Genomic DNA, 16512 nt, shown 5'->3' on the forward strand with positions numbered 1-16512 from the left:
TTTGGGTGAGAGACGGGGTACACGCTGGACTGGTCGCCAGTTGACCACATGTTCACAAAAGATAACCAACCATTCACACTCATCTTGAATGAACCTAACCTGCATGTTTTTAGAATGTGGGAGGAAGCCTGGCAGTGGCGTCTGTACGCTTATTTTAGGGGGGCCCCCAAAAAACTATTCAAGCCCTCCCAAAACTATTTGGTATTTGGTGGCAGAGGGACCTGTTTGGACATGCTAATAAGATATTTTGCTCTTCAGAATGAAACTACTGTAGGCAGGCAAGTTGACTGTGTGAGGTGCATTTAGGGACAATGTGAAAATGGGAGTGAATATGTTCCTTGATTCTTTTGTCATACAATACATCCATCCATCCATTTTCTAAGCCACTTCTCCTCACTAGGGTCGCGGGCGTGCTGGAGCTTATCCCAGCTATCATCAGGCAGGAGGCGGGGTACACCCTGAACTGATTGCCTGCCAATCGCAGGGCACATACAAACAAACAACCATTCACACTCACATTCACACCTACAGGCAATTTAGAGTCTTCAATTAACCTACCATGCATGTTTTTGGGATGTGGCAGGAAACCGGAGTGCCCGGAGAAAACCCACGCAGGCACGGGGAGAACATGCAAACTCAACACAGGCGGGGCCGGGGATTGAAACCCAGCCCTCAGAACTGTGAGGCAGACGCTCTAACCAGTCGGTCACTGTGCCGCCCATACAATACATAATTGTAAAATTTGATTACTAGGAAAATTATTTGTATAAGAATGCTTTAGTTAAAACACTGCAAACTGGGATAATATGGAACTTATTTTGTTTAGTAATGTAAGAGTAGATAACATAAAATATTTTTTAAATATAGCCAGAACTGCTGGGAATGCAAAGTTATCAATGTTCTTTCATCATCGTTCCTGTCATACCGTTTTGTTTGCACATTCAGGACATAAGTAATGTTTCTGTTTTAATTCCTCTTTAAAAAAAAAAAAAAACACCATTCAAGCAACACATTTTTCCTAAAGTTATTGAGATTGTAGGGTGAAAGCTGCAGCTGGCTACTAGTGTGGACTTGAATGGGTGGCAACAATGGGGAAATGAAATGCCAGTATTTTGAGGGTAATAGCCCATCAGTAACATACAATATTGGAAAAAAAAAAGAACTATGAACTAGTTCATTTTTGGAATGGTGAACTGAACTTTGAACTAGTTTGTGTACAAAATGAAATTTACTGAATTAACTCTAATCCTGTATTATTTCACATCGCAATATAGCGTAGCAGGAACTCCCTTCCACATCTTGTTGCAGTTGAAAGAAAACTATTAATCTTGTCAAAACAAGAATCATATTGATTTGATTAGATTTTTTGATGTTTGAGGTATTTGACATTACATTTTTGTCACATGTTAATCACTCATAGGCATGGCACACTGATATTTCAGGGAGTGAGGCACATCCCCTGATGCTTTTCCAATCATCATATGAATGCGAGTGTTTGTCAAAGCAAAGTACATGTGACACAAAGACGCGAATCGCACTGACACGCCCGCCTCCCTTCATCCGGAGGCCTCGACTCACAGTTTTGTAACATCGCGGAGGATGAGGAGCATTTCCCTCCCTCCCCTGGGGGGTTCCCAAACTTTTTCTGCTTTGCTTGTATGCCATGCTGTTTCATCAGCGTCTCTGGGGGAGATTTTTCCTCCTTACTAAGTGTCTGGTAGCGGGTGAAGGTTGTCGCGAAAGGGAGCGCACTTGGCTGGGTGCCAGTCGCTCGATTTCAGGGGCGACTATATGCTGTGAACAGGTTATCATCACTATGTGTGTGTGTCTACGTGTGTGTGTGTTGTGCTCCTCTCGTGGGAATGCTTGGCAGCCGCTGTGACATGTAGTAATGGGAAATTATGCTACACGGTGCAAAACCTCGAGCTGAATGGGGTCACCCACAGTCAGCTGTGCACCCAACACACACAACACACTCCCTGACAGAAGCTGTCGCACATTTGTTAGTGCCTTGTTTATCTGTGCATGTTTACCTCCTGGAACCTTTTTTTTTTCTTTTCTTTTGCCGAGCGCTCTTCAGAGATGATGCAACTTTCATGTCATAGTTGTTTTTTTATAATGACTCATGGGGTTGAAACTACAAAGGAAAAAATAAGAGGCCAGCTCTGGCTTGACCCAGTAGGGAGTTAGAAATAAAGCTCTTGTTATATGAAGTTATGAGTGGGTCAAAAATGAGCCTTGTGTCTTGCCAGCAGAGATCTGAGACATTTTAAGTATGAATTGCCCTTTTGTGTCATACAGGTTGTAAAATTTGAGGTGTTAGATGAAAGCTTGAAAAGTAGATCAGTACAGTTTTGGAATTTGAGTTAGTAAAGGGGGATATCGATGGCCGAAATGGAAAACTTCCAATCTGAAAAATGTAGTTTTTTTATTTTATTTTATTTTTTGTGTGAAAACTAAGAATAACTTGTTTTCTTGCAAAATCCTCATTGTCAAGGTGAAATCCACCAAACAGAAAGTCCAAAAATGTATGTTTTTAACAAAACAAAAAAGGTGTTCTTTTTCGGCAAAATGCAATTGATGTGTCAAAGTAAAATCATCTTATCAGAAAAACCTGCAGACAGGAGTTTTTGCGTTTCACCCATCGTTTCATACTACCCCAATGGTCACAAATTATATTACGTTGACACACCCTTTTTCTCGTCTTCCTGAAATTAGTCCCTTTTGGTGAATCCGGTTTGTATTACCTGGACGAACGGGGGAGCAAAAATAATCTGTCTTTACAAAGACAATGATTGCCCATTTAATAACTAACAACAGTAATTTCATTTTTTAACGGGCCAGAAAGTCCTTTGTAGAAAAGACACAACATAAAAAAAATGGTGAAAGGGGGGAAAGGATTTCGGGGTTTATACGTGTGAAATTGGACACGATGTTTCCAGTGATATTGTAGTGGTTCGCATATTTTACATTCGTAGAGCTGACTTGTTGGGATCAATTCCCAGTTATTGCCCCTATTCACTAATGGTTGGATAAAAGTAAAAAAAAGTAGCACGTAGAATGCAGCTCAACATAACACAGTAAAAGTAGCGTTTCTTCTTAACAAAAATAAACAATTAAAGTAAAATTTATGTTGCATTAAAACTACTCTGACAAGTACAATGTATTCAACAAATAAATGTTATCGGAAGCGCATTACGACCCACCACTCCCTATTATTATTCATTTTCAATATTTTACAGAAGTAATATCTTAACCAATTCAAACCCAATCAAGAACTAAATGCATGTCTTGTTCAAGACAGTTTAGCTATTACTGCTTGTAGTCCAAACACTTTGAAATCTGAAATATTGGGAAGAAAATGAAAGATGGGATGGATGGAAGTCACATAGCCTCAAGGCACCCACTAAATGTCGAAGAAGAAGCTTTGATGACATATACTGTTTACAGCCACTAACATGGTCTCTGGAGATTGCCATGATTTATTTACTACTTTTATAGCCCTCAGAGTCATTTGTTTCTTTGAGATTTTAGTAAAAAGACTCATTGCGTTCACACAAAATCCATAGGGAATTTTTTTTTTTCATTCTATTATTATTCAAAAACAACATTTTGCAATGGATTAATATACAATCAAGAATGTATTGTGGGGCAGCATGGTTGCGCATCTGTTTCACAATTCTGAGGACCCAGGTTCAAATCCGGCGTCTCCTTTGTGGAGTTTGCATGTTCTTTCTCCGTGTACTCCGGTTTTCATCTCACATTCCAAAAACATGCATGGTAGGTTAATCAAAAATTCTAAATTGACAGTAGGTGTGAATGTGAGAGCGAATGTTTGTTTGTTTATATGTGCTCTGCGATTGGCTGGCAACCAGTTCAGGGTGTACCCCGCCTCTCGCTTTTTGTTGCCTTAAGATGCCATAAGATGTTGTCAGAGCCTTGTCTAAATAGGAATTGGTGTCAAGGAAGTATGTTAACATGATATATCTAGACTGAGAGACTAAGCTATTTGTATGTCAGGGAGGATATAAGTTTAGCCTGGGTAGTTAGTGGACTTTAAAGAGTCTTCGCTTCGCTGCATGTGCATGTACATGCACACTTCTGGCGCATCTTCTCTAATGCGTAGATCAGACTACAGGATTTTAGCTCCGATATTGGCCTAATTAGCTATTGCGGGCGAGTTCCCAGATAGAGCCCGACATATTTTGTCGGCGAAGACAAAACTTCTTGTAGTGTGACATAATCCATGATCAACGATTTGGCCCTACGATAGCCCTACGACACCAGAATGAAAAGTCTAGCATATCTATATCTGTTTTTTTGTGATATCTTCCTTGTAGTGTGACATACCAATGACAACTCTCCGACAGCACACCTTGAAGTCGGCCAATAGGATTGCATATTTTGACCGGTCAAACATATATATATATATATGTATCAACATACTTGATCGCCGTTGTTAACATTTATTCACGTGCCCAAACCAATGTTTACCAAAGCTTTAGAACATGATTCAACAGAACGCCGGTATGTTTTCCTGCAAACGTTAGGTCTGGCACTAGTTTGCTATGCTACAGAACGTTTTGTTGCCGGCTTCCCAGCCGTATTGTATTAAAAGTACATGAACATACCTCCAGCAGTCCTTGAATGGGTAGCCCAAAATGTCATCTCCCGAGCACCAGGTGACTTGTCGTCGTGGTAACGGTTGTATCCGGTTGTGATGAAAGGTGACACGTTTTCTGGTTACACCTCCTCGACAGTGTTTGATTTGACAAGATAAAGCTGAGTGATCCTAAAAGACAGGATGTGATGGTATCGGAATACACGCAGTGTAGTGTTGCCACTGTCTGACCGAGATACGGCAAAGATTTTATGGCAGTAGTCTGGCATAGTGCAATCGTGAAAGACCAAATTTGTCTTATATTCTGATTCAGGCATAAATTAAATGATATATAAGTCAATTATTTATAAGGGTAATGTTGTAAAATGAGTTTAAATTCATATTGCACTGGAAGGAAAGCAAGGATTACTGTTTTGTTCACAGCCACATGGGGATAAATTGCATATTTTTGCATCACTCTACTAAATTGTACACTACTGTATGCCCTGTATTAAAAAGCATTGCTGTTTTCCGTTCGTCTGCATTTTGGCTCAACGACAAATATTTTACAGCATTCATATGAAATTTCTGCCACCACTGCATTCTCTAGTTTTTATTTTTTAAACAGTACTTATAAGGTACTTAGAATTAGAATATTTCTTTTCTCTGCAGGATGTGCCTTTCTTACATACTGTGCCAGAGAGTCAGCACTGAAAGCCCAGAGCGCCCTCCATGAACAGAAGACTCTGCCAGGGGTAAGTTTATCCTTCTGCCTTATTGTCCCTGAAGCTCAGCACCCAACCCCCCAACCCCACAGACCTACACAGACATCAACCTGTCTCACACACATATGAGGGAGTGGTCTAACTCACCTCGTGGTGTCTTATTACACTAAATCACCTGAATGAAGATATTTGATCAGCGCTACTTCATAACATCTGTCCTTCCCCACGTCCTCTCACAATATGGCAGCCGCAAACACTAATTGCCTTGAGGAATCCCTCTCTCATTATCACATATAATCAAACAGTAAGTATAAACAATTCTTTTAACCATGTATATCACCATCTGCTGTTTTTGCTCCAGCCATCATTTATTTTCTCCTTGTCCTCCTCCATACGTCTAGCCTTCGGCGAATGGATAACTTTTTACAATTCAAGCAATGTCTGTCTGACGAAAAAGGCATAGGTTAAAAAAATAAATAAAAAAATTGCCTGGTGGCGGGCGCCCCGTAAAGCCATCCCAGGAGGAAGCCCTCGATGCAGGTTATGTGTCTGCACTCCGTGTGTGAGTAGGGAATAGGCTCTCACATCAGGGGAATTATCGAGGTGTGATTGAATTACGCCTGTGGGTCCTAAAGAGGGAACCCAACTCAAACGCCCCCCGCCCCCCCCCCCGCCCCCACCGCTGCCCACACACACTGCCCAACCCCCCAACACCACCAACCCCCCACTTTAGCTTCCCCGCTAGGTTGGCGCTTTAATCAAAGCTGCGGGATCTTAAACCACCAGGGGGCTGGAGGTGGTTGGGGACGAAGGAGAATTGTGTGCAAAGAAGGGGCCCAGAGGTGTTTGATGGACTTGGGGGGAAGGGGGGGGGGGTGTTTGTCTACCTCCTACTTTTGGGTTAATCACGTTTGCACTCAGCAGGGTATCTGAGGTACTTCAACCTGCAGCCGAAGAGCATCCCTGGGGGCGTTGCACCATCCCGCCATCCCATGCGGCTTAGTAATGAGATGATTGTCATGATGGTTTCTGTCTTTATTGGCCTCAAGACGGGACACTCTCGTTTGTCTTCTATCTCGAAAGAGGTTAATGGCCTGCTCTGCCGGCTTTGGGTAAACATTGGCCCTGTACAGCACATCAGCGAGGGGTCAGTCCTGCAATCTCATGCAGGGCCCAGGCTGACAGCTAATAAAGATGTCCTGTGCTGTCCTTCTCTGTTTGTGTGTGTGTGTGTGTGTGTGCGTGTGTGTGCGTGTGTCTGTGTGTGCGCATGCATGCATAGTTGTCAGGCAATACAAAAGCCTTTTTTCCCCCCTACTCCCACATGTCAGTGAATGTCTTATGACATGATAATAACCAGCAGTGATTTCTCATCTGATTTGGTTCTGCTTCTCACGCCGATACGTGAGAAGATACTATTACATCCACGATACTATTACATCCACCAAGGAAGTCAAATGTTTTCATGACGAGGTGTTAATTAGCAGGTTTACTCTAGGATGCCGCCTGACTGGTTGATGAAGGGGTAGGGCATGAACCAAAGGAAGCACCCTCTCAATGTGAGAATTTTGATCCTGTAGGTACATAACTTTTTCCTTTACTTCTTACTAAATGATGCACAAATCTTAAGCCCCACTGGCAATCTACGATGGCCTTTCCCCATTTTGCATAAGATAGCAGTGTAAAGTTGAAATCAACCAGCTAATATGCAGGCTTTTTGTATCAGGGATAGAATGCCGACTTGTGACTAGGCTTGGCTACCCGCAAGTCGACATTCTATATCCATTCTAAGTACTGTATAAGTACTGTGTACCCTTCCTCAATGTGCCGGCTCAGGAACTCCGTACACCAATTGACTAATATGCATGTGATAAGGCGTTCATTCACTCATAAGTTCCATCGACAAATTATATGCTTTAATTGAAAAGTTTCACGCAAAGACCACAACATAGTCAAAACAATTATGTCACCAAGTGCCTTACCTTGAGAGTCTTATACAAAATTGTATTATTTATACCTTTTTAAAATACACTGACGTAGGCCATATTCATTGAGATAAATTTTGTAAAAATATCATATTCCAGTAATATACTGTATCATTATAAGATATTATGAAAAGAGCCACTGAATATAGCCTTATAATGTTATTAAGACAAGTGTATGTGTGTGTGTGCGTGCGTGCATGCGTGTGTGCTCAAATATGCAAGAAGTCACGATTATCACATCATCGCCACACTGGCTGAGAAGTTTTCCTTAATTTGCTTTTGCTTATTTACTTAATCTTGCACTGTTTTGGGAATCGCATGAGAGGGAATGATTTGAATTCTCCTGGAGCAAACTTCATTAGCGTTACTTGATGAATTGTATGTAAAGACCATGAGCAGAACTGAAGAAATAAAACACATATTCAACAGAGTCTAGTGTACATTTTTCCTAGCTTTCTGCATGGTCTGATTTAGGGGTGCACAATATATCGTATCACATACATCGTCATCGCAATGTATGTGTGCGCAATAGTCACATCGCAGCGTCCTGCACAATGTTGTTGCATTGATATGCAGTCAACCAACAGTAATATTAATAAATGACCAGCAGTGACTTGGTTGGACATGCTAATAAGATTAGTAGCGATGTTATGGTAAATTATAACCCTTCAAACAACACACATGGAGTAGCCCAGAGAGTTAAATACTTATTTTTTTGTATAATAACTATTAATGAGGACACGGGAAATAATTACATGCCTCCATTTACTGTATCTCTCTTCAAAATGTGACAAACAAATGCATTTCACAACGGATTACACTTGGGGAGAGGGGGGAGAGCCACAGCATTATTGAAGGCACAAACGTCAGGTGTACACAACAATGTGTTTTGCTTAAAAAAATGCACTCAAATATAGAAATACTAATGCCCATGTTAAAACATAGGTTTAAAATAACAGATTGATTAAAAACAAGTAATGGTGTTAGGAATGTACTCATGACTATCTACAGTATTACTGGGCATGAAAAGATGATTTTAACCTCAAGTCTGGAAGGACTATTGCTCAATTTATATAAAAGTAGACTTAATACAAATGACTCTGTATACTTTTGTGCTCTATTGACCATAGTTTTTCTAGAGAACGAAAAATATAAATGTGTGCTGTATGTTATCCTGTATTTTTTTGACATCGCAATATATATCGGAGGGTTAAAAAAAAAAAAAAAATCGTAATGTTATTTTTTTTCCAATATCATGCAACCCTAGTCTGATTGCAGTAGCTGACTTTTCAAACACTATTCATGTAGTCATTGAGCGGTCTCACTTGTCAGTCATTATAGGTGCACCACTGACTGGCAATTTAAGAAAACACAAGGACATTTTTGAAGCCCTCTGAAGTCAGCCCTAGTGCCCAAATACGTTCACAAACAACTATCATATTCTGTCTTTCAGTCACTGTTCATGCAGTCATTAGGTGGGTCTCACGTGCCAATCATTACATCAGCACTACTGATTGATTGATTGTGATGTAGCTCATTGACTTGATCATTACTTTCGGACCTGATTTGTAGCTCTACCCGATTCGCAACTACAGAAAGAAACTAGATTATAACACAAATTTGGGGGAGTACTTATCGAGATGTGTATATTATTTCAATTCAAGAAACACAAGGATAATTACGAGTTGGTATTTCCCCCAAGTCAGTCCTAGTGCCCATATACGTTATCTGTGATCGCTCAAATGTCATTCAGTCACTGTTCATACAGACAATCATTATAGCAGCAAGACTGGTTGATTTGTTGATTGATTGATAAAGAAAAATGCTTTTAAGACATGTTTGAAGTTTATTTTCCCCCAAAGTAAATCCAAGTGCCTCTTTGATTGCCCAAACATCTTACAACAATCATATCCTCTCATTTGCAATGCCATTTGGCCATAAAGGCAGGAAGTGTAACTAATATTTGCAGTTGCTGCTGCACTGAAATGTTACTTACAAGTGTTTGCCAAACAGCCTCCTGACATTGGAGGCGCTAATCTTCAAATGAATGCTGCTCTCTCCTCTCGGGGGCCACGCGACTCTCTCCTCTCGGGCCAATTAGCTGCTAGGGTTTGCGTGTAACAAGCATGCTAATTGGGCACGAGTGAAGCCCAAAAGCCAATTATAATGTTGGAGGATAAGAAAAAACACACACACAACAGCTTCTCTGTTTTTATCTTCCTCCTACCATCATGCATAATATCTCGTCTGCTTTTACTTCCACATCGACTCCTGATTTCACACTCTGTGTAATGTGATGAGTTCTCATATATGTAAAGTTGCAATGTCTTTGTGAGGATGAAGAGTGTGTGTGTGTGTGTGTGTGGGGGGGGGGGGGGGGTCGCGGAAGGGGGGGGGGGGGTGTAAAGCAGCACCTGTATGCTTTGTTGGTGATGAAGCCGCTCAATGAGCACACTGCAGGGGGAAATGTGTTCCACAATGGTAGGGTGCTTTTTTTCCGCCATGGAAAATTCCAAAGATTGACTCATGTATGCATCATATGAAAATGGGGTCAGGAGGAGATCGGATGTCGTCCCACAGCTACCACAATGGTGCACTTGCCAAAGAGCTATTGGCGTGCATGCTATGTGCAAATGTTATTGTATTTGTCTCATAAATTTCTGAACATTTAAAAAAAAGATTGAAAAAGATTCATTTTGGCAAAATAATCTTATTTCCATTCGTCATGAAAAAAGTATACTTGTCAGGCTCTATGTGCTACTATAAACGTACAAACAGGCTCGTCGTCTAATTCTTATATAAAATGCCCAAACATTGACGAGTGTCACAATTAATCAGTAGTTCTGCAATAATGATTGACAGGTTGAGCACTTAACGGTTGAAGTTAACGGTTAACTGTCGCTGCAGACGGAAAATGGTGGTAAGATCATCGTGCCCAATGACTACATGAACAGTTACTGCATAGGCAGCCATGTCAGACCATACAAGAAGACTGGACTTAAACAGAAATGTAACCTGCAGTGAAGTGGATAAATAATGAATGTACTGATTGATGGTTTTAAGATTCCTGGCCTGATACTGTATAGGTCCCTAAAAGAATGCAATTTAAAAAGCAATTGATGTCATTCATCGTGTCTTATGGGAGCAGTTTTATCAGAACTGAGTGATAATGTGTTCATAGATTTTCCAGATTTGGTGTTTTTGTGTAAAACATGCTGTTTTATACGGGATTTAGCCAAATGAAACATATGTTGGGTTCTTGTCTACGGGCTTCCAGGTGTATGTTTTACCCTGAGCTCCAGCAAGTCCATTTTTCCTCTTTAGTTTTACATCACAGTTCCTTTATGTATCTTTTAGTGGGACTAATTGTGTCTGCTGCTGATCAATTTGTCCTTAGCGTGAGATTATTCCACCCACAGAGCCCCCAGAGCAGCGGCAATTATGCTACAAAAGGTCCAGTCTAAAAAAAAAAGAAAAAATGTTGAGAAACCGGATGCGGGAATTCTCCAAATGATCCCTGTGCACTCCTAATCATCAATTAAGTCTGTATCATTTTCCTTCTACTGTCTGCTATAGAAAAGAAATGAAAACGGCCCATTGTCTTTCATATCCCAGCGGGATGAAGGTATTTACCCCGCCACAGCACTGCACTGAGCCATCGCACCTATTTCGGGAGTGAATGGACTCACGTGTGGTATGAACTCGGCATTGTCCCCCGTTATGTGGCCGCTAGTCGTCCTTATTACGCAGGAATTAATTTTGTTCCATCTGATGGGATTTTCAACCTTGGACTGTGTTAAATGGTAATCCTAGCAGACGGATACGGGCGGCAATGTTTTTTTTTAAATTTTATACAAAACAGTTGATTTTTTAGAAGCAGCCAGTAAATTTGGCAAGCCCAAAGTAATGGTCAGACGAGTGGGACACATAGCGGTTTTAGAGGCCTCAAGGCTCAAGAACTCTGGTGCTGTAAACGATATAGTCTATACGATAAATCTTCTTGGGTTAAACAAACAAGAACAAACATTTTTAATCCCACATGCTCTCTGTTTCTACACTCTTGGACACAACGCTGATAAAACCTGATGTGTATGCTAAGGATGTACAGTATGGAGCTTTGGTAGAAGTATAAAAAGGGATCCAGCAGATTGTCATTAAAATCAACAGTTCCCTAACATACAGATCAGTTAGTGCCATAGATCAGGGTGGGGGTTTTCTTGGGTGGGTCATAAACAATATACTGTATATGTCGTAGTAGTAATAATTATTCAAATCAAATCTTCCCAACTGTCCTCTCTTCGCTACCGGTTTTCAAGTCCCAGTGCGTCACGGCAGCAGACAATGGGGTCTCCGAAGACCAGTTTTCCTCATGTGTGTCTTGAAACTGAACCTTCAGTGATGTGTGATACCATAAACAATCACTTCGCCAAAATGAAATACGAGAAAAAATCCATGAGGTGTCTTACAAGGGATGACATTGTGCTGGCCCAGCGATTGACTGGCGACTGGTCCGTTGTGCAATATCTCAGGTTCCGCTTCCTTACATAATCAGCACATCCATTTTCCGTACCGCTTAAGCATTTCTTAATTGTTAAGAGAACTGTATTAATGCAGTCCTTCCTTGGATTGTAGTAAACATCCATCCATCCATTTCTATAGTGCTTGGGCTCATTTGGGTCATGGGTTGTTGTTTTTGTTTTTAAACATCCCAAAAATGTAAGTTTGTTTTTTTTCATCCGTGAGTCATCCCAATTCTGTGCTGTGCTGTGCCGGTATTAAAAAGCATTCTGATTGTGAGATGGAAAAGCCTGCATGTAATGTCCCCGCATAAAGAAGCAGGGTCGCAGGAGGTTAATTTATGACAAGTTCTGACCCTGCGCTTATGAGACCGACCTTCTCTTTCCCCTCAGAAATGACCACGGGGACAAATTAAGAAGGGATTATCGTCTAAATCTTTCAAGATAATAAAAAAAAAAAAAGAAAAAAAAAAAAAAAAAAAAACTGGGCCAGACACTTTTGATCCGTCAGCAAATATTGCCTCTGCTGTAGAAACGTCGCTAATAATGAAGCAGACGCTGGAAAATGAGAAGTCGACCGAGTTTGGTTAATAAGCGTGCTAAAGTAAGCGCTTCCTTTACCTTCCCTTCCCCTCGCCACCACCGTCTCTTCCACTCGCTGACAGGTGCACGCTCTCCTGCACTAATTTAGCTGCTTCTTTCGCTGTAATGAGGCAGAACTGGTAAATGTAGGGGGGGGGGACAGCATTGTTAACATCCCTGCTTCACAGAGAGAATGTGAGAGAAAGAATGGTGAGAAGGCTGACAAATAGCAAGGAAATGAAATCGCTCCACGAAGGAATGCTTTGAAGTTGTTTTAGTTTACTTATAGTCAGGCTGGGCCGCTACTTCTAAGCTGGGCTGCCAGCTGGGAGAGTTCACTTCTTTAACCAATGAAAAATCTAAGTCTGTGCTACAGCAAGATCAGCCAGTTTAACAACAAATAAACCACCCCCCAAAAAATAAGGACTTTCCTTTTGAGTTTCTTTTCCTACTGGAAATAAAAATGTTGCCTATTAAAGTGCACACCACGGAATAGATTGGGACTAGAAAAGAAGCCACCATTGACTAGGGCTCAATCCATCTGTCTAGCCATCATCTACACCCCTTATCCCATTCGTGACAGAGCGCTTGTGCCTATCATTGCTGACTTCTGGCAGACTAATAATAATAATAGTAATCATAATACATTTCATTTATAAGCGCCTTCCAAGGCCCTCAAGGCAGAGGTGGGGGACTCGAGTCACATGTCTTCCTTACTACGGCACAACTCCTGCATCATTGTTCTGCTCAATAAAACACTGGCAAGGAAACAGGAGTTCAGAACATTCAGAGATTTCCCCCCCCCCCCCCCCCCAAAAAGAAATTAATTGATTATTTGATCATGGAGTCCCCTTATTGTCAAGTATTTCATAAGGTACAACCAAAATCAATATTTTTCTTCCCACTTTCAGTTTGATTCAATTATTATTTTAATCCGTTTTATTGTTTCCATTCAATGAGGTTACTTTTCTTCCCTTTCAATTCCATTCCTTTTCCTTCTAATTTGTTTTTGTTTCACATTCTTCCGCAACTCTCCATTCTCTCCATCTCTTGTCCTAGCCAATTTATTTCTCTTTTTTCTACTTTTTCTGTTCTTTTACCTCCAATTTATTCATTCATCCATTTCTGTCCCTTTGTTTCTCTTCCTTTTCAAATGTTATTGCATCCCATTGTTTTTTTTCCCCTTTTATCCATTTGGTCTGAACTCAATTCAACATCCTCCATTCTCTTTCCTTTCCATCCATTATTCCATTGTAGTTTTTACTTTAGTTAAGGTACTTTACTTTCACGCCTACCGGGTTCTTTCACTCTCGACATTTTTACCTTTCTATTCCATCCAAATCCACTCTTTCCCCCTCTACTTCTTTCATTACCACTATTTTTCACCATTCTCTTTGGTTCCAGTACTTTCCTTTTCCATCCATACAATTTCCTCGTTACCGCTCCTTCACAATCTCAGAAGAGGTCCACAAATATACAATGTAGTGTTCATTCTTCTATCTCTCGCTTTATTCCTTTTTTGGGTCACAGGTGAGTTGGAGCCAATCCCAGCTGATTTTGGGCATGAGGCAGGGGTACACCCGAGACTAGTGGCCTGTCAATCACAGGGAACCCGAAAACAAATAATTCAAACTCACATTCCTCTCTTTGGCCAAATTACAATCTTTGATGATCCTAACATGCATGATTGTGGAATTTGGGAGGAAGCCATAGTATCTGTGAAAATCCACATAACCACGGGGAGGACATGCAAACTGATATTCAAACCCACAACCTCTTGAATCTACGGCACACATGCTAACCACTAGTACACCATGCTGCCAACAGTATCCATGCCGAGGCAAAAATAAAACCACACTCTTGTTCAGGACAGAAAATGGGGAAAGAGTGGGAGTGGTTTGTAACCTGCTGAGTCACAATGAGGGAGAGAAGGAAAAGATGAAACATAATTATGAGCCCAGCATCACCAAGACAAGCTCCTCCATCAGCTTGTCCAAAGGATTAACCACATGCACGGTCCTCTTATCTCCCTCCATTTATAGTCAACGGAAGACAATGACCTTGTGCTTGTTTACGTGCTGATTAAAGACAGGAGGGCAGACAAGGAGAAATGGCGGGAAAGTCAAATGGTAATTGGGAGGAATTTTGTTCGGGGAAGTCGGTGTGTGCAGCAGCACAGCGAGCGACCGCAAGATACAGCATGGAAAAAAACCAAACCAAACCAAAAAAAAAAAAACAAGCACGCCACGTAGCAGCTAACGAGCAATGAGTGGGCTGGGACAAAGCCCGTATGTGCATGTGCGTATGTGTGTATATTGGTGAAGATGGTGAGTGTGATTACAAAATAAATAAATAAATAAATAAAAAAGTATGCTTTGTGTGTGGGTGGTTCCATTAGTTAGTCTGCCTCTTTTATTGCACTGGGAATAACTGCTGATGGTGGGCTCATATGAGTCACACTGTACACTACACTACACACCACAACAGTGTGTGTGTAGGTGTGTGTGTGTGTGTGTGTGTGTGTGTGCGCACGCGCGCATGTGTGTGCATCCATTGCGTGTGTGTTCATTTCCAAACAGTCACATAGTTTTCCTATGTAACAGTTTATTATGTTTTATTGTGCATATAAAAATTATAAATATTGTATCAATCAAGCCAAAAAAATCTGTTCCGATAAAAGATAGTAGTACTCGCTATATATTTATATAATTTATATTTTATTAAATTGTGGACAATGCAAGCTGATGAACTCAATGCCATTCAAGGAGTTTTGTCACGATACGATGGTCTTAAGTCTAACTGAACCCAGAAGCAGGCGGAGGCTGAAGACGTTTGTGGAGAATGGTTTATTGAGAAGAGATTCAGAGGTGGATCCTTGAGGCGTACTGGCGGGTCGTCGAGACAGGGAGCATGCGGCAGGCGGTGGCGTGAGCAGGTAGATGGCTTGACGGTGTGGTGGAAGAGTTCAGCAAGGCGGGGAACACTGAAGGATCACTGAGGACATGGAGGTCAGAAATATTGCGAGGCAAATCGCTTGTGTATCCCCTCACTTATTCTCTCGTCCTGTAGACTTTTATAATTCACATAATTAATGCCACCACACTTCAGTTGTACAGTCGGGTTCACGACCCTTGTCCTGCATGCTTCTTCTCCTGTCCTTGTCCTGTTCTATCTTGTCCTGTCCTTCCCTCACAAGGTGTAGCACTACAGCCCCATGCAACACTCATATTAAATATTTCATTGTTGTAGATAATGTAATGATTTACTTCTCTCATCCTGTTTACAATTAGTGCTTTGTCTTTTGTCTTTGTTTCTCTTTCCCTTCTAGAAACTTTGCTCTGTTCGACTGATCAAGTCTGATTCTCAATAAACCTCAATTATAATACCACAGCGGAAGCTTATAAACTCCACTGTGACACAGTAAAACTGTTCCGGCATGAAAGGGATACAGATTTTCCATTCTGCTTGACCTAACAGCCGAACAGGACAAAAAAAAAAGAAAAATAAATATTCCGAGGAGTGTCGTAGCTTACGTGTAAATTCCGAGTCGGTGTCCCACGGGTGAACGTTAATACTCTGGCAGTGGAGTCTTAGATCTGGCAGGCTTAAATGTAGGTGATGATGATGAAGGCTGATTGACACAATGTGCACGGCCGAGGTGGTGCTGATTAATGGGAAGAGAAAAAGAGAGACAGAGAAAGAGAGAGGGCGAGAGGGGCGCAAAGGGCCATCCAAGCTCCAACATGGGAACTGCAGGGCAAAGCTCATGACAAGTTTAACATTATTTTAGTAAATATAAAAGGCTAAAATTTATCTCAAAATGTAGTGGGTTTGAACAGATCAAAAATACAGTAAAATCCTTATTCACCTCCCACCAAAATAAACAGCCCCTCCAAAATGTGTTGAGTGAAGAGAACGAAAAAAATAAACTAACCCTTTTTAAGAATAAGAATATATATATATATATATATATATATATATATATATATATATATATATATTTTTTTTTTTTTTTACACAGCACATCCATTTGAAAATGATCGAATATCCATCCATTTTCTGTACCGCTTCTCCTCACTAGGGTCACAGGAATGCTGGAGCCT

At 41.0% G+C, this 16512-nt stretch overlaps 1 protein-coding gene across 8 annotated transcripts in view; it reads left to right on the forward strand.

Annotated features, from left to right (window-relative positions):
• Positions 1 to 16512, forward strand: part of celf6 (CUGBP Elav-like family member 6) — a 235643-nt gene that overhangs the window by 18529 nt on the left and 200602 nt on the right. For all 8 annotated transcript variants that reach the window (XR_009767677.1, XM_061668797.1, XM_061668788.1 and 5 more), the window contains exon 2: positions 5273 to 5355. Coding sequence is in view for 7 of the 8 variants with exons in the window: in XM_061668797.1 (XP_061524781.1) it covers positions 5273 to 5355 (83 nt within the window). In the remaining variant the exon portion in view is untranslated. The remainder of the gene's footprint in view (positions 1 to 5272; positions 5356 to 16512) is intronic.

This window comes from Phycodurus eques, chromosome 2 (assembly GCF_024500275.1).
Source record: "Phycodurus eques isolate BA_2022a chromosome 2, UOR_Pequ_1.1, whole genome shotgun sequence".
Lineage (NCBI taxonomy): Eukaryota > Metazoa > Chordata > Actinopteri > Syngnathiformes > Syngnathidae > Phycodurus > Phycodurus eques.